Source organism: Tachysurus fulvidraco, chromosome 2 (genome assembly GCF_022655615.1).
Source record: "Tachysurus fulvidraco isolate hzauxx_2018 chromosome 2, HZAU_PFXX_2.0, whole genome shotgun sequence".
In the NCBI taxonomy this organism is placed as follows: Eukaryota; Metazoa; Chordata; class Actinopteri; order Siluriformes; family Bagridae; genus Tachysurus; species Tachysurus fulvidraco.
The window spans coordinates 34,573,261-34,599,000 of record NC_062519.1 but is presented as its reverse complement, the minus strand read 5'-3'; the positions used below and the strand labels follow the sequence as shown (position 1 = coordinate 34,599,000).

Sequence of the window (25,740 nt, the reverse complement as noted above, 5' to 3'; positions counted from 1 at the left end):
ACAGACTAAATTGCATATTAGTCATTACTGTACATATATTAACATTACACTTTTTCGTATTGAAACTTAAATAAACTATTGTAAATAAACATGTGAGCAGCTATGTCTATTTTTTTTACCTTTTGGTCCGTATTTTTGTGTAGTTTACTCGTTAAATGTACTTACAGTACATTTAAAGTCTACAAGTAAAACACAAAAGTCCACTTTGAGCTCAGTTTAGGATTCAACCAAGTGAAATATCAGACAGATTCTGTGATATTTAATAATATCAGCACATGCCTACATATACAGTACATGGTGTAACTTGACCCAGTAACTCGGTTATTGGTCTGGGATTTAAAGCACTTCTACATTTAAACTCTTAAAGTCACCTGAAACCTTACAAAAATGATTTAATGATTAAAATCAGCATGACAAAGGCAGAATATTGTCACTGCAGCTCAGCAGAAATTGTTAGTTGAAAAATGTGACAATATATTTAGTATACGAAACGTACTTATTATTGTGTGGACACACATACTACTGTATCTAATGATGTTATTTAAGGAACATAGAGCAATTTGGTGTACATACCAGGTTTTGTGTGACTTTAAACTGTATGAGGTAATTCACAATATTCAGCAATATAAAATTGTTTGAATTGGAGTACAATTGATCAGCTCTGAGAGGTTGATCAGAAAGTTTGCCATCTCCCAAAGTTCTCTTTAGCTGCCAGGATGGTGACTTTGCACTTCAGGTAGGTTGGTTTGTACGTGCACTGTATCTGTACACGTACATGTATGTGTGCTTGGGTAAAGTGGTGCAAAGGGCTTGCTGAGCTCTCGGGTAATGGATTAATTTTTTTTCCTTAAACAAAAGGGTTTTGTGGTGAGTAGCGTAGCAGTAACTGCATGCTTTTCATTAACTTTGGTGTGAACACATTTGGGCTGGTCTGGAGCAGTAATGAGAAACAAAGCAGCTTAGAATATGCACAATAGCAGATTTCGTTGATGTAACAACAGTCATTCAGGAAGTAATCAGGCCCGTAACCCATGAAATAAGCCAAACCAGCAGAGAGGCTCATGAATAAACCTTATTATGCAAAAACAGTGCATTTGTAATAAACAGTGTTAAAACTGTAATGTAATGGATCAGCAACAACATGTTTGCTGTGCTGCATTTTTCTCTTTAGATTTGCAATGGAGCCATGATGGATTATGTAGTTAACAAGAAATGGAAGTCGCAACATTTGCCATCGCTCTTGCCATCTCTTTGGTATCTGATCTCCTGATTTCTCACAGCCATCCTGTCACCTCATCTTGCTCTAACAGGGTCTCTTAACTCCTGTTCTCTACCCTGACCCTTATATGAAGAGTTTAATGTATCGCGATGCAGGTATTTACCAGCTTTAGCTTTCTTTTTGCTATGAGGTCAGATTGGAATAACCTCATCAGCTTTCTGAAAGAATGCTCTTCCTATGGCAATTACACCCAATTCGAAAATAAAGCAATTCTTTCATAGCTATTTTATGGCTAAGCCTGAGTAAATTCCTTTTAAGTGAAGCATGATAATATCCTGGCTTTGTTTCATCATTACTGCCCAAACACTGTGGCACTGTCTGCACTTTAGTTGCAGGAATGTTTGTGTATTTATATATATGTATGCAAAAGTCTTTCTGGTATACATCGGAGCTTTCCATCTCATCATGCTCTTTATTTAAATCCTGATCTGACCTTTACCCTGCGTTCACACAAAAAAAGTCAGGAGTCACTTTGTCCTCAGCTTGGAGACTGCTACTGTTATCATTTTTGGAAGTGGCCTTTCAGTCTTTTTATTTATTTAATAATCTTTCTAAAATGTAGAATAATCTTTCTAAAATAATTTATTTCTGAATGGAACTTCACCTGTTGCTTTGTTGCCTCTTAGCGTGAACGTAGGGTTAGGGAAAGGCAGAGATGTGTGTTTTGTGTAAAATGTGAACTAATGCCAAATCGGAATCAATCATAAAGCCAGTCTGCTTTGAACATTAGCTGCAATCTGACCTGCTTTATTTCCAGTTTTATTCTCCCTGTATTTGCACACTAGTTATCATATAGACTGTAAGAGATGATTGGCTCAGATTGACCTAGAAATGGCATTAAATTAATGCTTAACATTTGTACACATGTGTATGCACAACTTCACCTTAACCCATACAGCACTTAGTAGGGTCCAAATTCCACTATCAATATTTAATATAAAAAGGGATGAATGAAAGGAATACCATTTTTTGGTGGTGGACTTTTGGACCCTCTCATGTCCCTTTCTGAAATCCGCTCTCCTGCTTTCTCTTTTGCTCTTTTCTTTAAAGGTTATATTGAGGCAGCTGTCATTCCTGTAGGAGCATGGCGAATCAAAGTTGTGGAGGACCGTCCATCACACAGCTTCCTCGGTAAGTGCTTGTCTCTCTCTAATAAAGAACCTACCGGCCTAGCCTGCCCTTTACGCTCACCCAGGGGGACAGGGTGGGAGAGAGAGGGGTTTGGGGATGATGCCATGACTGTTTCTATTTAACGGATGACTTCATTGATCTGCTTCTCATCCTCTCTCTGTGACACCCAACATTGACAGGCTTCCTGTCAGTCCAAGCAAAGTAAGTGTGTCCTCTGTGTCTGTCATACAAATTGAGGGAGGTGTGTCTTCTGTCTGTCATATAAAATAAGGGAGGTGTGTCTTCTGTCTTTCATATAAAATGAAGGAGGTGTGGCCTCAGTGTCTGTCATACAAAATATATCAGCCTACAATGTATGTCGTTGGACTAGGGGAGGAAACCAGAATAAATGAAGGAACCACTGATGCATGGGGAGAACATACAGACTCCACTCAAACATGACAGAGACTGGAATAATAATAGGAATGAATAATTCAAAACAGAATAATGGTCCATGCTTGTTGAGGCCCAATGCCTGACGTGATATTTCAGTTACCTTTACATATAAGAAAGACATCAATTTTGCCTTGTTAACGTTCCCAAAGTTATCTTATAATTTTGGGGGGGAAAACTCTTTTAAGATATTTACACAGTATTTAAAGGGCATTGTGTTATATCTATACAGACCTAAAAAGCCTATATTGCTTTGCTCAGTTATCAGTAACCTGAACATGCTTGTTAGTTGAGTTTTAGTGTTGAAACACACATTGAACTGGTTTTGAGTTCACTTCCTTTATGACAGGACCCACAGTGGCTTTTTCAGGCTCCAAAAACACCAAAAGTCCTAGAAGCAACATGAAAGCCACCGGCTTCCTTTGCGGAACAGAACATCTGTTCTTCATAACAGACATTTTGGTGTGTGGGTAAAAATAAATTATAGTAGTAAACAAAGCTGTTTTGAATACTGTGACATACTGTAACAGTATGACTGCAGTGAGAGTTGTGTAAAGAGGTGCAGATGATTCATTTCAGGAGAAAATGCTCCATGTTTCATTGAAAATTAAAATAAATGTGTGTGTTGGGAAAATAAGGGAAAATAATGAAATGCTACTAATAGAAAAACACACAAGGTTGTATTCTTTAACTATGGCTTCGGAATTTTATTGTCAGTTCCAGAATTATATAATTATTCAGAATTATAATGATATGTCTAGATGGATCTTGCACTATCCTCCATGAACAATATTTTAAGCTTCTTATTTATTTTTAGGTTTGCTCAAGTGGAGATTTATTTAGATTTCACAGTTTCAACTGGGATTAAAGCTGGAGACTAAGCTGGTCACTGAATAACAATAGATGTTTTTTGTTTGTTTGTTTGTTTGTTTTTTTTGTATTATTATTTGTTCACGTTTATGACTTGATTTTCATGGTTAACTAGCTTTAACTTCCTGCAAGGGCAGCCAATTTTTAGGCCAAAATGCCCTCATTCTTAACAACTAGAGTAAGTGGTTTAAATGGAAGCATCATGTAACTATCATGGACTTTTCTTTGCATTCTCTCTTCACACATGCTGATAGTTTGCATGACAAAAATTGATTTTGGTTTCATGTAACGGCACAACACAATTTCTTGTATTCCACAATGTTGCTCGATGACTTTCAGGAGTCGTGTCCTGGCTAAATTCTACCGCTCCTGAAATGTTTATTATAGGTGTAGTTCTGCTCAAAGATATTTTTACTGCTTTTATATTTTCATATCCATTGCCTTATACAAGTTATCAAGCATGTCTGTCTTTTGTGTTGAAAGATCTTTGGTCTTCCCTGTGGAAATGGATGACAAAGGGATTGTACCTAGACACAAAGTAAACGAATAAAAAGACTCGTAGCAATTTTAAGGGTTACATTTTATTTTCCGTGTATTTTAGCTATGCTTTTTTTTCTTTTAACAAGATCATGAGCTGTACTCCATCCTTAACAAAATGTTTTATAAAGGTATAAAAACAGCTATGAATTCAGTGCCTAAAATAATGAAGCCTTATAGCTGAGCATCAGTTTTCTAATATTACATCTGTAACATTTTATATGAGCCACATGAGTGCATACAGTTAACCCGTATTCCCTGTTGACCATTTCAGCGTTGAAAGACTCAAGCAAGAGATCCATAAACAGCGACTGGAAAATCGAGCTGCCAGGGGAATTTGAGCTTGCCGGCACCACTGTTCGCTACGTTCGCAGAGGATTATGGGAAAAGATGTCTGCCAAGGGACCCACTAAGACTCCTCTCCACCTCATGGTAAATAAATTAGGCCTTACTCTACAGCTCGGGGAAGCAACTCTACAACTCGGGGGAAACTATTCTTTTTTATCTAGCCAACCTTCTTTAACACATTTGTTTACTCATTTTATTCAAGGAAGCTGCTTTTAATGTCCTTCTTTTTATTTATGATTATAGCTAGGTTTCAAGGTTGTATGAAATGGAGCTTGCCTTGGTTTAAAGCTTGGAGCTTTGAATGCATGGTAGACTATTTTTCCACAAACCAAGAGGCTTGTGTCATGAAAAAAATGGACCTCTTTGTACTTGGAAATTCTTCTATTTAATCCAGAAAAAAAACACTCTGGATCATATGGAAACCTTAAACGATGACAGTAGATCAGCATTTTTTCTCTTTTTTTGTCAGATACCAAGATGTTGTCATCAGAACATTATACAATTTGCTAATCCGTTTACAATTATATAAGATACTGGATGAAAAAACAATCGTCTTTGCACATGGATTCAGTTATGTTTTGCCTTAAAGCTCAATAGAAACAATCAAGAGAAACCAAGTCAGAAAAGCCAGAAGGAACCTCACAGAGTGCCCTGTTTAGCCTAATAAAGAAATCATGCAGGCTTTAGTGGATGCCAGACTCCACACAGCTCCCTCAGGTCATGCTTAACTTCAAACGGTTCAAGTGGTTTTTGACCCTCTTTGGAATATTTTAGCTAAATAGCAGAGGAGATTAAGAGACTCTCAGAGGGTCTCTAGTGCAGGTTGCTCTGACCTGAACAAGAAAGTTGATGTAATCCACTTTGGAGCTGTAGGTGTAGTGATTTAAATGGAAATGTGACACACACTTCGCACGGGTCCCACACTTACACAGCACAGTTCTAACGTTTCATACTACAAGAGGCAGTCTCGGCTCAAATGGTTAAGGATTGGGACTACTGATCAGAAGGTCAGGGATTCTTAACCCTCATGTTCATGGAGTGCTGTATCATGGCTGACCCTGTTCTTTGACTTGAAGCTGGAATATGTGAATATGTGCACTGTGCTGCAATGTGTATGTGATAAAGAAAGGCTTAAATTCTGTAACTTTGTTACATCTATATAAATATCTACATAACCTGACTCAAAACACCTCCCTCAGGTGCTGCATACCTGTAGGCACAAAGGAACATCATTGAAGGGGTTAATGTACAAGTGTTGGCGCTAAACAGACTAAACTATTTACTAATTTACAAAATGATACATTTTAGTCAGAATAAAAAAAATTCTGAAGAGCACATGTATCGATTTTCCATCCTTTCCTATATTTCTGTTTCAACAGACTCTTTCTCATTTTCCCGAATGTAGTACAAGTCCTATTACTGTGTCATATTTAATAAAATTACTCTATTACTCTAAAAATTTAAGGAAAAAAAAAATCTATACTCGAGTGACCGATGTATACATGGCTAGTTCTAGCTATAAGGTATTATATAAGCGTAATAATATTCTTATTTACATTTACAGTATATTTCATTATGAATAACATGCTACAGTTGAGATGGCTTTGTAATGTTAGCAAACAAAGGGAATTCTTTGGAGATGAAAACATCATCTGAATTTTTGCTTATTGCGGGAAGAGCAAAAGAAATAAAGAGCCACATTCAGAGATCACACACCTGGCCCCTAAGTTCACAAGCCATTATCCTCTTCAGTGCAGACTTCTGATGTAGAAAACACTCCCAACAGATTGAAGGGAAGATTATCACTCATGCTTGTGTTGTTCGCCGCCAGCCAAAGTCTAGTGCCGTTACTTCAACATGATTACAGAGAATGGATGAATGCACTTCCACTCTTCCTCTTGGCAATGACTTGGGCAGTCCGTGTCAAGTTGTTCAGTTATAGCCTATCGGAGTCAGTTTACTCCTTGGAGTCAACCCCTTGACGAACTGGTGTCTTTGTATATAGAATTTTATTAACTTGGAGACTGTTTAAAGAGATTCTTCTCTTGGTTTGCACTCTAAGCCTATGATTGCATTCTTGTTTTTCTTTGATAAAAAGTCTACACATCATTAGAAAATTGTGGGGTTTTAAAATATAAAGACATAAATAAAAATAACATAAATGTCAGACTTGGGAGATCTTTAATGTGATCTTCCAATAAACAAGATGCAGAGAAAAAAATAAGTAATTAATAATTGGGAACATTTTAAATGAAAAAATCTGTAACACCCTGACTGCATAAGTCTGCACATCCTTCATAATGCGGGCTCATAACCGTCCTCAGGGCTAACCAGTCTGGGGTTGAATTCTGCCGAGAGCCATGGTGCCACAAAGAGTTACCAAAGAAACTTAATCGTTGAAAGGTGCCAATCAGGAGATGGTTATATAGGAAAATTTATGTATCATGGAACACAAACTGGCACCACAGAGACATTGAAAAAATCAGGACAACCGTCCAAAGTTGATGAGTGGCGAAGAGAAATCTTATCAGGTACTGAACACTCCTTTCATGTGACTACCATCTCCTGAATTCGACACAAGTCTGGGCCATGTGGTAGGGTGGCAAGACAAAATGAATTTCTCCTGTCATGCCACCCTACCCCATGGCGAATGTGGGAAAATTTGTTATGGTCTGAGTCCTTAACCCACAACTACTCTGTTATTTAAAAAAGAAAAAAACTAGGGGAGATAAAATTTAAGTTGCCTTGCATAAGGATGCTGGCCAAAAGCTGTAAATGACTGTTGTAATGAACCTTCTGTAACCAGAGAGGTTTGACAAGGCTTTTCAGTGGGTGCCTCAGTGTGTGGGTAAACCTGTTAGATATGTGAATCAGAAAGGAGTAATCCTCCTGGGCATGTGACTACACTGCTGACTTGTCACCCATTTAAACCGATGTGAGCATTTTAATGACAGAGTTGGGGGTGCACTCTTTCTGCCTAAGGCACTCAGACACTCCTCTTCTGAATCTATAATCTCTTGTCCAAAATGATGTCTTCTTTATGAGAACTATTACTACTCTCCTCTTTCACAAGCAAAGCTATTATTGATGATTGAAGGATAATAGCTAAGCATCCATGGTGAATTAATGTTGAAGATGTTAAATCCATTTTACAGTGGTTTGCTATGGATTTTGGTAGAGACCTGATGAGATTAGTACATGTCTGATGTTTTTAAAAGCAAATCTGTCCATCATTTGCAATTCTAGGGTCCGAATATCATGTGATCATAACTGTTAGCATTTAACTAACCGACTGGTCAAGAAGTAAACAAATTGCTGAAAAAAAAAACGACAGTATGATGTAATTCATTATTAAAAGCTATCATTTGTACCTGTGATTATTTTTAGGCTTTCCACTTACATTTGTTTAAGGATATACATTTCTAATTTTCAGCATTAACTGTTTTTCCCCATTCTCTTCACTTAATCGATCTCTTGTTGCATTGATTTCATCTCTGTATATCTCTCACTCTGATTCTCATCCTAGGTTCTACTGTTCCACGATCAGACATATGGGATCCACTACGAGTATACAGTGTCTATGAACCAGTCTCAGGAGAGCAGTACAGAGCCATCCAGAGAACCTGAGCACCTATACCTGTGGACTCACAGCAGCTGGGAGGACTGCAGCATGCACTGTGGAGGAGGTACAGTACAACAGATAAAAAAAAAACATATTTGGAAATACTATGCAAAATGTGCTTTTGCAGTGACATTAGTATTTTATGAAATAGTTTTTGTTTTGGATCTATCAAAACATACACACTCACACACACACACAAACGTACACCTACTTTGCATACGCATGTTATTCCTGTGCGTGAGGATGTGTTCATATTCATATCTACTCCTGAGTTCAAACCCCTAGTGGTAGAAAAGTGTAATCACTGGTAAAATGATTATATAAACCATTTATTCCGATTATCGTCATTATCATGTCAGAATAATTTCATTGCTGATAATGAAGATCACAGCGATATGCAGACAGGTTACAGGTTGTTTTTTCACCCCAGTGCAATTTTAAGTGATCACTGTCTGCAACATATTTAGGGATTCCAAAAAAATATTATTCCTATATTCCTTTAAGTCTAATCTAATCTTAGGATTTTACCCACAGTCTTATTTCAGTGAGAAATGGAAAAGAGTATTTGGCATATCCTAGTAAACTATGATAACGGTGACATGATTTACATGCACTCATATTGCTGACGTCACATTGCAAGACATTTCCAAGTGAGGCAGTAGTAGCAGTAGTAAAAAATGATTTTCATGTCAATGCAGATGTTCTAAATGTAACTAGGGCAATCGATTTCACTCAGTTAGCCATAAAATCATCCTTTTAACAGGAAGTTTAACAGTTTATGATATATGGTTGTTTCGGGTCATGTCTTTATGTAAAGGCGTGTGGACGGGTGCGAACGGAGCCATTTAGAATGTGAATGATTTATAAAGGTTAACTCTGATGTGATAAACATCTGCCGGGGTGATACATTTTTAGTTTACGGACTTATTTAAAGAATAAAACTTTTTCTTTGCACACTTTAATAAATGAGCGGGGTCATTTAGTTGCCAAAGCAGTCAACTCAAGCTAAGTTGTTTGCAGGGGCCACCATTAGGAAAAGGAGTCATGAACAAAGCCATTAACAGTGAATCAATGGTCCATGGCTGAAACATATGCTGCAGATGAAGCACACTGTATGTAAGCTAAGCTGGATTGCTAATGCATGAACTGTCTCTTTTGCAGTGTGTACTTGGTGTTTGAGACTGTATAGTGCATTTGTGAATATTGTGTTTCACAGGTTTTTCTCTGGGTTAGTGATTTATGGTTGATTATGGCCTTTAGGTTATCAACCTATAGAGTCATGACCCTGTGTGTTTCAGGCTGTGTCTTACTCCATTAGCAAATGCACTGGCTTCAGGCTGAAAATCTCATTAGATCTCATTAGGTAATGAGCTTTACAGGATCATAAACAGTGCTAATGCATATGTATTATGACAGTTATTACAGATATTGAGACATTGTTGTTACTAAACCAAGCTCCTGAATTATGCTTAATGCTTATGAAAAAAGTATGTGAAATGTATTACTTGATCCAAACTTATTTCTGATCAGAATCTGATACCAGACCAGTCTGTTTTTGTTTTTTTGGGGTTTTTTTTCTGCTCCTGTTCTAATTTATCACGGCTGGTTTGGTGTCGCAACACACTGATATAAAAAATAATGATTTGATGCCGCACAAAATCTGTACCTTCTTACTTCTAATTGACTGAAACATTGTATTAATGGGAAGGCCAGTGGAAGGAGTGGAACAGTGGTTTGAGACCTTATATATATTTGGCGTCCTCATAATCAAGTGATATAATTATGGCACATTTATTGGTATTTTATTGGTATTAAGCTAGATATCTAGTTTCTACTTCATTACCATTATTTGATTATTACTGTAGTTATAGCTCTATGCATTATCTTACTCTGTTCTTTTACCTCCTATTTAGAATATTACAGTTTGTACCATATAATTCCCTCTATTGTGTAAATCAACCTGTTGGGACCAATGTAATTGGAATCAACAGATTTTTTTTTTTTTTACTTTTTCTGAAGGATGACAGTCATGTTTTTGGCCAGTTTGTAAACAAAAAATAGAAATGAACATCCAGCAGTCCTGGTTGTGTGTTTGGTCTGGTACAGTAGTTGCAACTTTTTTCTTATTCAACAGAGCTTTGCTATAAACCATAGAGTAAATGCTTGGCACAACATGTCATGCACAGGTTTAGTGCTTTTGGGTTAATTTTCCTTCACAAAGCTACTAATCAATTCTTACACACATCTGTTCCATCCAGTGGTTCAATAACAATTACTGAAAAAGATGCACTATTTCAGAGTTCATCACTGAAACAGAATCCCACTTTGGTATTGATTCACTAACATTCTGGTCCCTTAGAATCTTTACTAGACAATTTGTTTTTATTTTTCTATAACTGTGTAACAGGGATACTTGTCCCTGGCAGTCCAGGAGCAGGATCCCACACTCTCAGACTGGGTTTTACCCTGGGTTTGAATGGATTATCCTTTGTGGCTAGCCCATACAGTCAAATGACACCAACAACAGTGTAATAGGGATGTTTGATGCTAGCTAGAGTATACAGTATAACACAATGCACCTCCCTGCCAGCAGAGGTCCTCCCGCCCAAGTTCTAGCTTACCATTTTCAGGTAACTGCCTGGATTTAGTCTATAATATATTTTTTTCTGCCTCACTGTGACCTTTAATTCTTTGACCTAAAAAATCATCAGAGTCTGAGTTCCTAAATGTGGTCATAAGGATCAAGGTACAAGGAGAATGGATTCTGGACCTACAAGTTCTAGGAGGTATTTCAAAATTTACAGGCTCATGAGGCATTATTATGTAACAATCATGCCCCCTTTTTTTGACTATACAAAAGAAACCAAGGGGATTCAGTTTTTCCAAAGGTTGATTTCAAAATAGCTTCAGGAGTCTCAGTAAGTGAGAGAAACAAACATCATATTGATATAACCCAAGACTTTCTGCAAATTCCCCAGCCCCATACATCGAGCAAATAACCAACAAACCAACTCAAACCCAACAAATACAAAGTGTTGCACCATAAACAATGATTTGTTGATGGTACCATATACTGTACCTGTGTTAATAAGCAGAAACATGAGAAATAAAACATGAAAATATACCAAATTATTCAAGAAGTAACAAAAAAGATAAATACATAATTTGCAACACAAAAGTCTTATCCCAGATTAGTAGATGATCAGAAAGTCTTGGTAAGGTCCCAGTAGTCTGTGAAGATTACTGGGTCCCCAATATTGCATAATGCAAAATTGCCAATAATGAAGTAGGCCACCCTTCTTTGGTCATTGGACAGCTCTATGACAGAGACCTCAGTGAGCTTCTCTGCAAACTTATTAACAATATAAATGACCACTTTATCAGAGGTGCCTCACTTAACTATGACTGCAGCAGAGTTCCTGATTCTTTTTTGATGAACAAGCTCCATCCCCATACCTTTTCCTCATACCTTTTCATCCTATATATACTCCATGACTCGAGTCATTCATTTCTGCTGCCCATGAAGGTCTGAATGAAGTTTTTTTTTTTCCTGTAACTGGGTAACTATTACAATTGGAGTTGATAAATTGGTAATCCCACATAATAACCACTAGGCTATCACATCCCCCTCAAGTTCCTAGATTCTTACATCCCTCAGGCTGTGACCCAGAAACCAATTAAATTGTCAGTAAACAGGGTTGTCTTCGTGATAAATTCAGACCCAAACATGAGGATAGCTAAAACAAACATGATTTATTACATATAAAAAAACCACAAAAAATGGGAAACACTATGGGGAAAAGAAAAGAAAACCAAAACTCAAAAAGAAAGAAAGAGACCCGAAATGGGGACCACGAAGGCAAAAATAATGGGTTTGAAGGGAAGACAATTAGACACATGACGAACAGGTGTCCTGAGGCAGGAAGGAATTAGACAATGGCGGGGCAGACACATAAACACAAACTGTAAACAAGAAAACACATGGTACATGTAAAAAGTCTGCCATCTTTCAATTAAGATAAAAGACATAGGAAGCGTGATCCACAAAAGGCAACATTCCTACTTTCTATTATTAGAGATGATAAACTGCTTAGAAAATATTTTACTCTCTGCACCGATTTCTTTATTTAAGTTTTTTTGTATCAAGAATAGCAAACGGCTTTTCATATAGAGATGCTGCACAATGCAGCAGACAGTCACTCTGAAAAGACATGTCACTCAACCATTCTATTGGACTGACCCCCATGGGTGGAAAACGTTTCCCATGGAACCGCACAGAAGTCTACGATCTGACAGTATTGGACAAAGAACGTCCAAAGCATCCGGTCTTTCAAGCAACTTTTGTATATTTTTAAATAATCGATCTACCTTTCCAGTCTTCTATTTATTATAAATGAAACACCCAAGTTGTTTAATTGCAAATAAGTGCATGAATTTGTTTTTGTGCACATATTTTTATACACTGTTAAATGTTGGGAAAGCTATCATTACCAAAGTGAGGAAATCCAGATCAGTTATGAACCCTGACTCTGAGAAAAAAGTTCCAGATCCATAGCTATAGTATACTGGGTGCAATAGCACACCTTGTCTAGTGATTGTTATTGAGCCACTGGAAGGAACAGATATAAGTGGGTATGAGATTCGATTATTAGCTTTGTAAGATTAATGGGTCTGAATGCATTTAACCTATGTGTCCCTGGTCCTGTTCATGCACTTCCTTAATGGTTTAAAGCAAAGTCCTTTTCTAAATATATCAGGCTAAAATAATCATCAGTTCAAACACACAGCTCAAGAATACTAGTGTTTATTGCTACTGTAGTGAGCATGGACTGACCAGGCACATCTTGTCAATTGGCCATTGTCTCACTTTAGTTGACTAATAAAACACATTCTTAATAATCCATGGTGAATTAGCCATTTTCAGCAATGATGAGGTGCATTAAATAACATTATCATCGATTGTTAAATTGATTCTTGTTTACAGCTGAAATCTGAAGGACTGATAAATCATTTTTTAGATAACTTGATGCCCACATGGTGCCCTTGTCCATCTGTTTATATACACTTTTGCATATAATTTGATTTCCTTTTTACACTTGCATTTTTCTTTCTTTCCTGACTTCCTTAGTTCTGTGAATCTAATGTAAAATTCATGTAACACTTTCTTCATCTCACAATCCTCCCTACCCTCTTTCCTCCCTTCAATTTTAAATTCTTTTAACGTCTTTTCTATCTCTTCTTCCCTCATTTTTTGAATTTAATTTGAATTTAATTTAACTTCCCTGTTTTTACTTCCCCCATTCTTTGAAATTCATGTAAATTTAATTCTATAGTTTTTTTTACCTCCTTCCATCCTTCCCTTTGTCCTTCTTTCAATTAAATTAGAATTTTATTTTACACATCCATCCATCCATCCATCCATCCATCCATCCATCCATCCATCCATCCATCCATCTATCTATCTATCTATCTATCTATCTATCTATCTATCTATCTATCTATCTATCTATCTATCTATCTATCTATCTTACAGACATTTTTATTCAAACCCCTTGCTCTACATTTCAAACTTGATACATATATGTATGTATGTATTCATGTACGTACGTATGTATAGATAGATAGATAGATAGATAGATAGATAGATAGATAGACAGACAGACAGACAGACAGACAGACAGACAGACAGACAGACAGACAGACTGACAGACAGACCAACCCAGACTTGGGTTTGACATTTGGATTTGCGCTCAAAGATTAAAAATGACATAAATCAGAACTTCAGCTTCCTTGTTCTGATATTTGCAACAACTAAGAACATCACACACCACACATATTCAAATGAAAAAACACTAAATATGCAGTTATGTCAACATCAAACATTTACAGCTAATAGTATAACCTTTATATTTCTCTATAAGGTCTTCTTTAAATAGTGGATTAGCATTCTGTCACCCCGGCCTTTTTAGGGGGTTTTCCTCATGGCTTGGATTATGATCAACTGTTGTTGTTTTCCTTGGTTTGTGCAATGGCTCTGATTGAATTTCCCTCTTTCCACAGTCACAGAAAAGCTTGGTTCTCTGTTATAAATGGCTCTCTGGTCTTCATGTTGGTTTATCAAACCCATGTCTTCAGAGTGTAGCAACAGCAAATAATTGGCCTTGCTTGGCCTGGCTTTGAAGGGGAATGTAGCTAAAAACAAGACACGACAGTGTGCATACTGTATATCGGTGGCTCCCTTGGGACAGAATTAGTTTAGATGTGATAAAGAATCTATTTTTTGACCATTAAAGGTGCAGTAAGTAATTACTAGAAGGCTAGATTTGGAGCTATGTTTTGCTTAGCTAGTATTCTGTATGTCTGGAGAATAGTGTTACTATTTAGCATGTTTTTTTTAAATGAGTTGGTGTCTAGCCATGTGTTCCCCTGTTGAATTACACACATTGAGTGTCTAGCCAAATGGCATTTAATAATTCTCACAGGATCGAGGTAAAGTAACTTGCATGAAAGGCAATGACGGAGTGTGTAGTAAGAAGAGACACCTGTGAAAACTCTTAGTCAGCCATTACAGACATTTGGACACGTATTATTACCTTGCATTATTTGCATCTAACATTCCAGTTGTTTTTTTTTTCCAGAGTCAGTTTCATGAGGACTATTCTGTCTTCAGTGAAACATTGTTATAAATCTTTCTAGATTATAATACAAATGCTAATGCTTCCTCAGATGTAAGATGGCTGAAGAATCAGGAGGCCAAGAGCCAAGGAACAATGAACAGTTGTGAAACAGTTGACTTTTTCAAGGAAGTATATATACAAAGGACACTATTAAGACATATAGATTATGCCTAAGTGCAGAGGCAATAGGTCCCAGAAAAACAGTTACATTGATATAATGAGTAAACAAATAACAGATAAATATTCTTCATGATTTAGAGTAAGCAAAAATCACATGGAATTGATCTTAAATGATTAAATCATGTATAACAATTTTTAGTAGTGTCCATTACGGCAAGCTAAATATTCTGTGCTATTCTACATACCATAACCACTGGCCAGGTGATTATCCATCTGCATACCCCAACAATAAGGATAGAATAATTATCTCATATCAATCAAGGCATTAGGCCTAACAGGTGTCTATATAATTGTAATTTTTGTTACTTGAGCCTGTCAGATGGTTCATTGTGTTATCTTAATCTCTTACCTTGTCTGATAATTGGGTCTGATATCATGGCCTTAATAAGCAAATACAGTAAGAAAGTGCAAGCAATGCAAATTCTAGTACTTTATAATACGAAACATGAGCTGGGTTGACCTTGATAATATGGTTGATTATAATTGATGGAGATTGTGATAGTGGCATATATATATATATATATAAAGGTTAATTCTCAATACATCCTTGATACATTTGTAAGTAGTCAGTTCTGGGAAATTCTAATAGATTAGACAGAAATCCAATTAGATTTGCTTAGATACCAACATAAGCTCTTCCATCAAGCATTTAAAGCCTCTTTAACATGCTATGCCAAATGCCGACATCTACCACAATCTTACAACATAATACACTAAAACTATAAGGACACAGAGTTTTTAATGTCTAAAATTTGGGCCATTTATTACAACATCAAATGTTTGGAAAGAAAAGTGCTCCCTTGTTTGTGCATATACAGTACACTGCTAATATATTGCAGTTTATGCAAATCATGGTCCAACCTTTAAAGGTCAAAGAAATACCAGGAAGACAAATTGTCTTTAGTCAGGTCCATTATGATCTACTTGATTTTTCACTAAGTTTTATTGTTGGTTGCTTCACCTGTCTACAAAGCTGATTGAGTTTAACAGGTTCATTCACTTTTATACGTGTTTCTTTACCAGGGGAAAGAAAGACGGTGGTTTCCTGCATGAGGATGGTTAATAAGTCCATGACACTGGTGAATGAGAGCTTCTGTCACCCAGAGAACCGCCCTGCACCCCAAGTTCGTCCATGCAACTCTCATCCTTGCCAATACAGGTGAGTGTAATTGCCTAGTGAATGGCATGATAGAAGACATAGGAGTAGAAGGATGTATTTCTTCTCTTAGTGTGATAGACAAAGACAGAAAGGCTATGCATCCTTGGTTGTGACTGACAGGCAGAAATCCCATTCTTCCTTTATAAGAACTGACAGGCAGAGTGATCATACCTTCTTTATAGTAACTTACAGACATGGTCCATGACTCCTTGATTAGGACTTGGTCAGAGAGACCATGGCTCTTTAACCGGGACTGACAGGCAATAGTATATGCTGCTTTGCTAGGGAATGGCGGTCAGAGTCCATGCCACCATGGTTTGGTATTGACAAGCAGAGAGGCCATGCCTCCTTAGTTGAGACTGACTGGCAGACAGGTCACACCAACTTGGTTCACACTGATAATCACAGAAATCATGCTTCCTTGGTTGGAACTGGGAAGCAATGAAACCATACAGTACCTTGTTGGTCGAAACTGACAGGCAGAGAGGCTGTGCTTCCTTTCCAGCTCTCCATGCCTTACCAGGGGATTAACAGACAGTCAGACAAAGATGACATGCTTCAATTACTGGACTGATATGGAGAGAGGCTATCCCACTTTGTTTGGAACTTGTAGATAGAGATACTATATCTCCTTGGTTGGGAGTGAGAACCAATAAAGCCATGCCTCGTTGTAGAGACTGACAGAGAGGCCGTCCATGGGTCTAACAGGCAGAGAAGTCACACCTCCATCAATGCCTCCTTCACAGGACTGACATGCAGAGAGCTTTTTCCACTTTGTTTGGGATTGGTAGGCAGAAAGCCCAATAAGCCCAATCACTGAATAAATCAATAGCAGTTTTTGCTAGTAGACCGAACCTCTTGGACTCTGAATCTATTGTGTGAATCTATATATCCTTTATGTAAATTGAGCCCTGACAATATCAGGATGATATACTGTTGAACGATAGAAATGAAGACTGTGATAATTAGTTATGGTGTGCTATTTTTATTGGAGAGCACATACAGCTATGGATGTGAATTATGTCCAACTGTAGAGATGTATATGAATGGTAGAGCTTTCCATGCCAAGTCTATCCTGATTTGGAGAGACACTTATGAGACAATATGGCTGAAGCGGATAACATTCCAGAGCTTTGTGAACAGAACTCAAATGAAACTCAGTCCAAGCATAACACATAGCAGCTCTGTTCTCATAAGCTCTTCATTGAGAGTACCTATGAAAAAGAAAGGATAAGAGATGTGTTCTCATTATTATTCAGAAATAATAATACTAAGGTCCATTTGTATCTCGATTCAGTCTGAAGACTTTATTGAATCATCTACTCTTGCTGAAATGAGCTCCCAAAGCGCACAATGGTCGTTACACATGTCTTTTATTGGACCAGTGTGTCTGCAAAAAATGGATTTGAGATTTACAGTTAAGTTCTCATTGTTGAACTTGTAATATATGCCTCCTAACAGATGGTGTTACCATTTATCATGTTCTTAAAATCAAATCACATTACCTTTGTAGATTATACTGCAGGTACTGTATGTATCTGTCTAACCACTGTTTGAAATAGTAAAACTTAAAAGTATGACAACATAATTAGTTAGTAGTATGCACTGGTGCACCTTATTAAGAATACGCAGACCTGCCAAACTTTACATAATTTGCATAGGAACTCAGCATATGACAGTAGAGTATGGAGCTAAAGGTTAATATCAAAAACACACCAAAAAAACATTCATCTTTTTCTCCCATAAAAATGGCAGATGAGCTAATCAACAAATAAGAGTGAAGCAATACGCAGATGTGCAGGCGTTTTGATTTATCCAGAATTACGTAACCCTTCAGAAGGCCTGTTCCCTTCTCATCATCTCACATTAATAATATGTCTTGTTTTGATTTTCTAGCCTAAACGATACTGTAAATGGAGAATATTTTGAGTTTATTAATGTAACTTTGACCGTAGGCAAACATTTGTCTCCAGGGGTCTTCTTGGCTTTAACACATCCTCTTTTCAATACCCTTTCTCTTTGAGGGAATCCTTGTTGCAACCTTAAAGCTCATGAAATATGTACATGAAAGTCAGCAAAACTTAATTACGTAACAGCTAGTAATAAGGCCAGCTAATTAGCACTAACTGTGGTTTATGACATGAATCAGCTAGTGTAAGGCAGTTGATTAAGTTTATTACTTAATGATAGGTAGTCACCTAACCAGCTGATTATTGTTCAAAATAGCTAGCATACTAGTCACTAAACCACTTAAGCCATTAAGTAACTGTGCATAGGTCAAATTATATGTACTTATTATTTAAGCAGATGCCCAAGTTTTGTTATATTTTATTTGCAAGCCATTAGGTCATTAAGCTGTTAGGATTTCCCAAGTACAGTATGTCTGGTGCTTAGCATGAATGTTCATCAAGTTGCAGAGAATATCTAAATGTTCATCAAACATTTAAAGCCTGAGTAATGTGGAATTCAGACATGAAAAACAGCAATTAAGAGCAGGAAAATATGAGCTACCAGAAGCATCAAGAACTGCTACAGAAACGCCAAAAACAATGTAGCTGTCTAGCCATGTGTTCCCCTGTTGAATTACATACACTGAACATCTAGCCAAATGCCATTTAAGTATTCTCACAGGATCGAGGTACAGTAACATGAATGGGAAGAAAGTGTGAAGTAGCAAGAAGATCCACCTGTGAAAACTGTCAGCCAGCCATTACAGACATTATGACTCATTTGTCTTGTTACCTTGTATTATTTGTGCCACTTTACCTTCCATGTGTCCTCTATTCACCGTGTCTTCCTTTTGTCAAACATTTAAAGCTTTGCTTGCAAGCGATGTACAAAAAGGAGCTTTATGTAAGGGGAGGAAATGAGCTACCAGAAATGCTTGATTATATAAAATCTTAAAACAATAAGAACAGGAAAAATGTGCTGTGCAGTCCTGTTATATGCTTTAAATTGGCTTTAGAGTTATTACAGTGTCGAACACTAGGGGAAATAGGAGCTCCTTATAGGTTCAAGATGTTTCTTTGGTCCTAGTTGTGGCATCCCTGTTGAGGTTATTATAAAAGTGATGACAGTATTGTTTTTCTTTTCTGATGGACATTTGGACATTTTGCTGCATGTTAAATCATACATTCTGCATGAACCAGCCTGTGACAATGGAAAGATAATGGGCTTTGTCATATCACACTGGGTGGATGCTGTCATCATGATCAATGTTGTTTTCTTAACAAGAAATTGCTTTTGATTCTGCATGAATACACTGTATCCTTGCTACTGTATGTGAAAAAAAAAGTCCTTTTCTGACTATCTCCATTCTTTCTATCTTTCTTTCTTTCTTTCTCTCTCTCTCTCTCTCTCTCTCTCTCTCTCTCTCTCTCTCTCTCTCTCTCTCTCTCAGATGGGTAGCAGGTGATTGGGGTGATTGTTCAGTGACGTGTGAAAAAGGTGTACAGCAGCGTGAGGTTGGCTGCGTTTATCAACTCCAGAACGGCTCGTTCCTCACGACACGAGATCTCTACTGCCTCGGTGTAAAGCCGGAGAGCATTCAACACTGCGAGGGACGCCACTGTCTCACTGCGTGGGATGCCTCGGAGTGGAGCCAGGTTTGAAATTGTCCTTCCGTTTTCTGCAGACACTGCGATGTAACATACCAAGTTCACTGAAAGCATGTGCATAAGAGGTGTGAAGGAGTGTGACCACTGCTGCTTCAATCACCTAATAGCCACCAATAGGAGGGTGGCAATAGGAGGTTGGCACAGGATGATACATAAACATGGAATTTAAAAGACTGTTTGATTGTATGGGAAGAAGGTCTCTCACAATTGTAGCACAGCAGGTCAAATGGGGATGTGGCAGGGAAAGAAATAAAGGATGAACAGCCGTCATGCGTGTACAAATATGCTGCAAACCCAGTAAAGCATTATGATTGATGACATAAGCCAAACGAAACAATTGTTTTTTTCTATTGATAGAGGATCTTCATCGTATTATTTGACATGGTGAACATTTTATTGCTTAGTCTGTTATAGAGTTCACTGGGATCATCTCATACATTGTGACAAGTAATAAATAATCTTAAAGACAGCTTAGTTGGCACAGTCTAAAGCTTAATTTCTATACAGTTTGTGTAGCTTCCGTACCAGGCTTAGCAAGTGTTTCTAGGGGTTTTTTTTATAAAAAAACTGAAAGATTGGTTGGTGTCTCAATCCAGCAAGCAGTGGTTTTGTGGTCAGAGACTGACATTGGTGAATACGGGAGCTTGTTTCTGCCTCATTTTAAAAGATAATTGCAACTTTTAATCTCTGACTTTATATCTCAATATCTCTGACTTTTTTCGTGCAATTCTTCTCCGGACTCTTGAAAGAACATTACAGAGGAATCAGTTGTGGTGTAGACGCAACAAACCAAGTGATGCAGAAGTGCCATATTTTATACACCAACAGCTTCAGGCATCAGAACGTCAATGATTATTGGTGGATGCACCAGGAATGTTGGATGTCTGGAATTATTATCGCGGTCATCTACATCGACGCGTATATAACAATCGTGGGCTACACTTTGTCTCTCTATTTGTGAAACCATAACAAATATAATACTCTGTAATGTTAAGTATTACAATACAACAAGATCAAAATGAGTAACTGTGAGAATTTACGTCAGAATAAAGAAATATATGGTGCATTTCTGAGAAAAAAATACAAGAATTGCAAGGAAAAAAGTCAGAACTATGAGATATAAAGTCACAATTCTGAGATATAAAGTCACAATTCTGAGATATAAAGTCAGAATTCTGAGCTATAAAATCGCAATTATCTTTAATTATTTTTTAAATCGAGGCAGAAACAAGATTACCTATATGAAGGCTGGGTGATGATTAAAAATGTGAATAGGAAAAATGAGCTGTGGTCTCTAACCAAACATCGAACAGAATTGGTTATTTATAAAACAATGGCCACCAAGAATACAGTGCCCCAGTACCTCAACAATACAGCTAAACCTAATACGCTTATTTCAACTCCACACACATTCCATTGACATTGTCTTTCCAAGAATGTATGGAGTACAGGAGGACGAGAACTGTGCTGAGCAACAGATGGGCTCCAGTTTTATAATTTTATACCTGCAAAGTGACCTACACTTACCGTGCACTTTATTTAGAACAGCTGTTGACTCATGCAATTTTCTAATCAGATAATCATGTGGTAGCGGCACAGTTCATACAAATCATGTGGATGCATCTTTTGACAATGGCTGACAGGAGTGCAATCCGATGTAGTCCGTTGTAGCGGACCAGTGGTGTAGTCTACGTGATACGCTGGTATACGCCGTATACCCACTAGAAAATGCCAAGGATTTCCGTATACCGACTTAAAAAGCATGAGGATACGTAACAATATCGTTTTGTGACAGAACTTTCATTCATAAATTCACCCCGTCTGTGTTGCGAACACAGACTGTGGTTGCGATTGCGAATCACTAACGTTTTTGGACCATTGGGGCTTCCGTGGCCTGTGACCTGATCTGACGTCACCTATCAAGGAGGAAAATTAGTTGCTTGGCGGTCTTTTGTGGCACAAATTTGAAATTAACTAACTAATGTAAAAGAAGATCTGAAATGAAAGCAGACTCAAACTACACTCTGAGTGTTTTCTGAAGCCTGCGCCTAAAGCTACAGCAGCTTCGGGTGACATTTCACCCACAGCCCGAGTACAAATGTATTTGGAAAGCTTTGTAAACTACCAGTTCATTCAGTTCATAATATTCTGCAATGAAAGAGTGTTGGTGATAAAACTGAACAAATGTTTATTGTTCACTCTTAAATGTACATTGAAAATTGACAGCTGATAAAACCTGTGCTCCCATATTCATATAACATTTAAGGCTAACTGTAGCTCTTAAAGGTATAAAGTTCACCCAAAAATGAAAAGTGTGTTATTTCCTCACCCTCAATTTGTTCCAAAACTGTATGAGTTTCTTTCTTCTGTTTAACACAAAAGATGATATTTTCAAAAATGTTGGTGATCAGACAGTTGGCAGCACCCACTGACTTTCATAGTCTATATTTTTTCCTACTGTGAAAGTCAATGGGTGCTGCCAACTGTCTGATTATATTTAGCCCTAAATGTTATATGAATATGGGACCTGGAGCACAGGTTTTATCAGCTGACTGTCTTTTGTTGCTTATCATAAATTGGAATGTTGATAACACATAAGCAGTCTTTAATAATGCTCTCAATTATATGTAGATGCATATTTTATGCATTAGTGAGTGTGGTGGTGCCTATGGGGTGTCGCTCTAGGATGGGTGCGTATGAGGTTGGGGGGGGGGCAGTCACAGTATACTCACTACAAAAAACTAGACTACACCACTGTAGCGGACTCACGGTTTGGTGTGTTATTCCTTCTGAGATGCTTTTATGCTCACCATGGTTGTATAAAGTGGTCATTTGAATTACAGTGGCATTTATGTCAGTTCAAAACCATTAGCTCAGCAGTTTCTAAAACACTCAGATCAGCCTATTGTTATTAAAGTGTACAGTAAGTGTATACGGTTGCTGTCCATATAGGATTGTAAGGCTTATATGTGATATATGTAACCGCGATGCTTTAGCTTAGCCTTTAGAGGGCACTGTGGTTGTTTTTGCTTCTCTCTCTCTCTCTCTCTCTCTCTCTCTCTCTCTCTCTCTCTCTCTCTCTCTCTCTCTCTCTCTCTCTCTCTCTCTCTCTCTCCTCCCTCCCTTTTTAATCTGTATCCAGGATGTTGTGTTTTATCCACTTCATTAACAAAAGCTTCTTTCATTGGAGAAACTAGTTAATAGGTCTCCACAGGGGGTGGCATTTAACAAGTCTGTTTTCTTTTCCTTTATTCTTCCTTGTTTTCCCTATACCTCCACCCGTTCTTTTCTCTACTCTCTTTTCCTTTACTTTCTCCCATCTCATCCCTCCAGTGTTCATCTAATTGTGGGCGGGGCATCAGGAAAAGGACAGTGACATGCACAAATCCTCAGGGGCTTTGTGACCCTGCCACCCGTCCCACCCACCAGGAGCCATGTGAGGATTACTCAAAATGCTATGAGTGGAAGACAGGAGACTGGTCCAAGGTACACACACACACACGCACACACACACACACACACACATTTTTTTATTGAACTTAAATTTTCCCCCAGATATATATAGTCTGCTAAAATTAGCTTTTTTGCCATTTGTTCGGTATCCTTTGGTATTTGTTTGGTATCCTTTAGTGTTTTCCTGAAGATTATGTAGTTATGATGTAGCTATAAGTAAAATAAGCTTACATTATCACACACTGACCTTATACTGTACCACATCAAGACTTTTAGTACTGATTGCCTTTCCTCTGTACAGCCCTGTTACGTAATGATCAAAATCCCATTAGCTGGTGTAGAAGAGGATCCTTTTTCTTTGTAGTCTGGTACTTCTAAAGGTTTCTTTTTCATATCGAGACTTTGTTACGTGCCCAGATCACCTGGGTGTAATTCTACATCTGTAAAGCTGTCTATTCTATTATACACAAACTTCACATAGCTTGCCACAAACAGCCATCTTTAATCTTGAATCACTTTTTTTTTCTAAAAACAAACAATATCTGTCAGGATCCAGCCCGGACTTTTGCCGCGTTTCTTTCTTTTGGCGCGGAATCCTTTTTGTCTTTTGTCTCGTCCTATGTTGTCTTGCCATGTCATGTTTTGCCGAGTCTTTGTCCCTGTTTTGTGTTTTTTAGTTAATAAATCCAGTTTATTTTACGCTATTAACATTAATCCCACTACAGTGGCACTTAGGACATACTGTATATGAACAGGAAGACCTCGTGTTGATGTGTTGGAAGCAGAAAATGGCCAACCATATGGATCTGAGCAACTCTGACAAGGGACAAATGATGAAGTGATAGCTATATGACTTTCATCACCAAAACAGCAGGTCTTGTGGAGCGTTTCCAGTATGCAGTTGTTATTACCTGCCAAAAGTGGTCCAGTGAAGGACAACATGTGTGTCAGGTCATAGGTGCCCAGTGTTCATTAATGTGTGGGGAGTACAGACTAGCCCATCTGGTTCAGTCTCACAGAAGAGCTACAGCAGGACAAATAGCTGAAAAAGCTAATGCAAATGCTGGCTATGATAGAAAGATGTCAGTACACACTGTACATTATAGCTTGCGTAAGCATAGAACAATCCGAGTGACCATGCTGACCGCTGTCTACTGCTAAAACACCTACAATGTGCTTGTAGGTGTAGATGTTTGCTGGTGCTTTACAAAGAACTGGACCCTATAGCAATAAGAAAGTGGTATGGTCTTTGACAGCATGTACATGACCTGGTCCATGTGCGTTGCTTCCCTGGGAAGGAAAATTCACCAGAATCCAGTACTATGGAAAGAAAGAAAGCCTTATCTATGCATTAGCTGATCATTGTTATACACACTCTTAGAACGGATGTGCTAATCTAAAAATTGTGCACATCAATAAGAGAGCGTGATAGCTCCTGTGTTTATAGTGATGTTAGTGGCAAAAAAATTAAATCCTAGGCATCTAGGCAGACTGTGTTCTTTGCACACAGGCTGTGAAAGCTGAGGCCACTTTCCAGATTAGATTTGCTGTATTTGCATGAGGAGAACACACACAGATGGGCATGTAGAGAGACTTTATGTATGATGAGGTTTCTTATTCTGTTAGCACTGTCAAAGATAAAGCTATGCAGTTTTTATCTGGGATGACTGTAATGCTGGTACCTGCCATGGTGACAAGGTTACTTCCTAGAGAAGTATTTTTTCTGGACAATAAGTCTTTATGGCATATACAGTGTTAGATTTTTTTTTTGGTTTGTTTGTTTACTAAAAACTTTCTTTTATTTCAAAGTAAAAAAAATATCCTGATGTCCTCTGGTACATGCTGGGTTCATTACATGTTGTACATGGTTGGATGTATTCTTCCTGTGATGCCTTTTCTTTTATGATTATGCCTTAATGCTGAAGTATTACCTCTCTGCATTTAGGTGAAATTATTAATTGAAAAAACAGAACTTCACCTGTCATGAAAAAAGAAAAACATGCTGAAGAGTGGATGTTAAAAAGGCACTTTGCCTTCATTGGCTCTTATGTGTGAGCTTCCATTCAGGAAGAAAGCAGGACCACATAAATTGCAACTTATTTATATTATTGGTGTGTCTTAATGTCATGCACATGCATTTTAGCCAAGACTCTCAGACGAAACCTCATATTACTTCAGAATTCTAATTTAGTGCAAAACTTAAGAGATGGGAAAAAATCTATCAAAATGTAATTATGTTTTTACTTTTTAGAAAGAGTCCAAATTAATTTGTTTGTAAAATCTTAATGCTTAATAGAGTCAGATACAGTTTATAGGGTCACAACCAAAAAAAAAAAAAAAAAGACTCACAACCATTTATTAAAAATAAATAGGATATTTATTAAATATTTATTTATTAAAAATGTATAGGAAATGTGGACTTAAGTAAGTTTCCT

The 25,740-nt window shown here is 37.5% G+C and overlaps 1 protein-coding gene across 2 annotated transcripts in view; it reads left to right on the top strand.

Annotated features, from left to right (window-relative positions):
• Positions 1-25,740, top strand: part of adamts17 (ADAM metallopeptidase with thrombospondin type 1 motif, 17) — a 132,934-nt gene that overhangs the window by 95,840 nt on the left and 11,354 nt on the right. For both annotated transcript variants that reach the window (XM_027161129.2, XM_027161123.2), the window contains 6 exons: positions 2,330-2,410; positions 4,524-4,681; positions 8,124-8,283; positions 16,100-16,235; positions 19,636-19,840; positions 23,186-23,338. In XM_027161129.2, the coding sequence (XP_027016930.1) occupies positions 2,330-2,410; positions 4,524-4,681; positions 8,124-8,283; positions 16,100-16,235; positions 19,636-19,840; positions 23,186-23,338 (893 nt within the window). The remainder of the gene's footprint in view (positions 1-2,329; positions 2,411-4,523; positions 4,682-8,123; positions 8,284-16,099; positions 16,236-19,635; positions 19,841-23,185; positions 23,339-25,740) is intronic.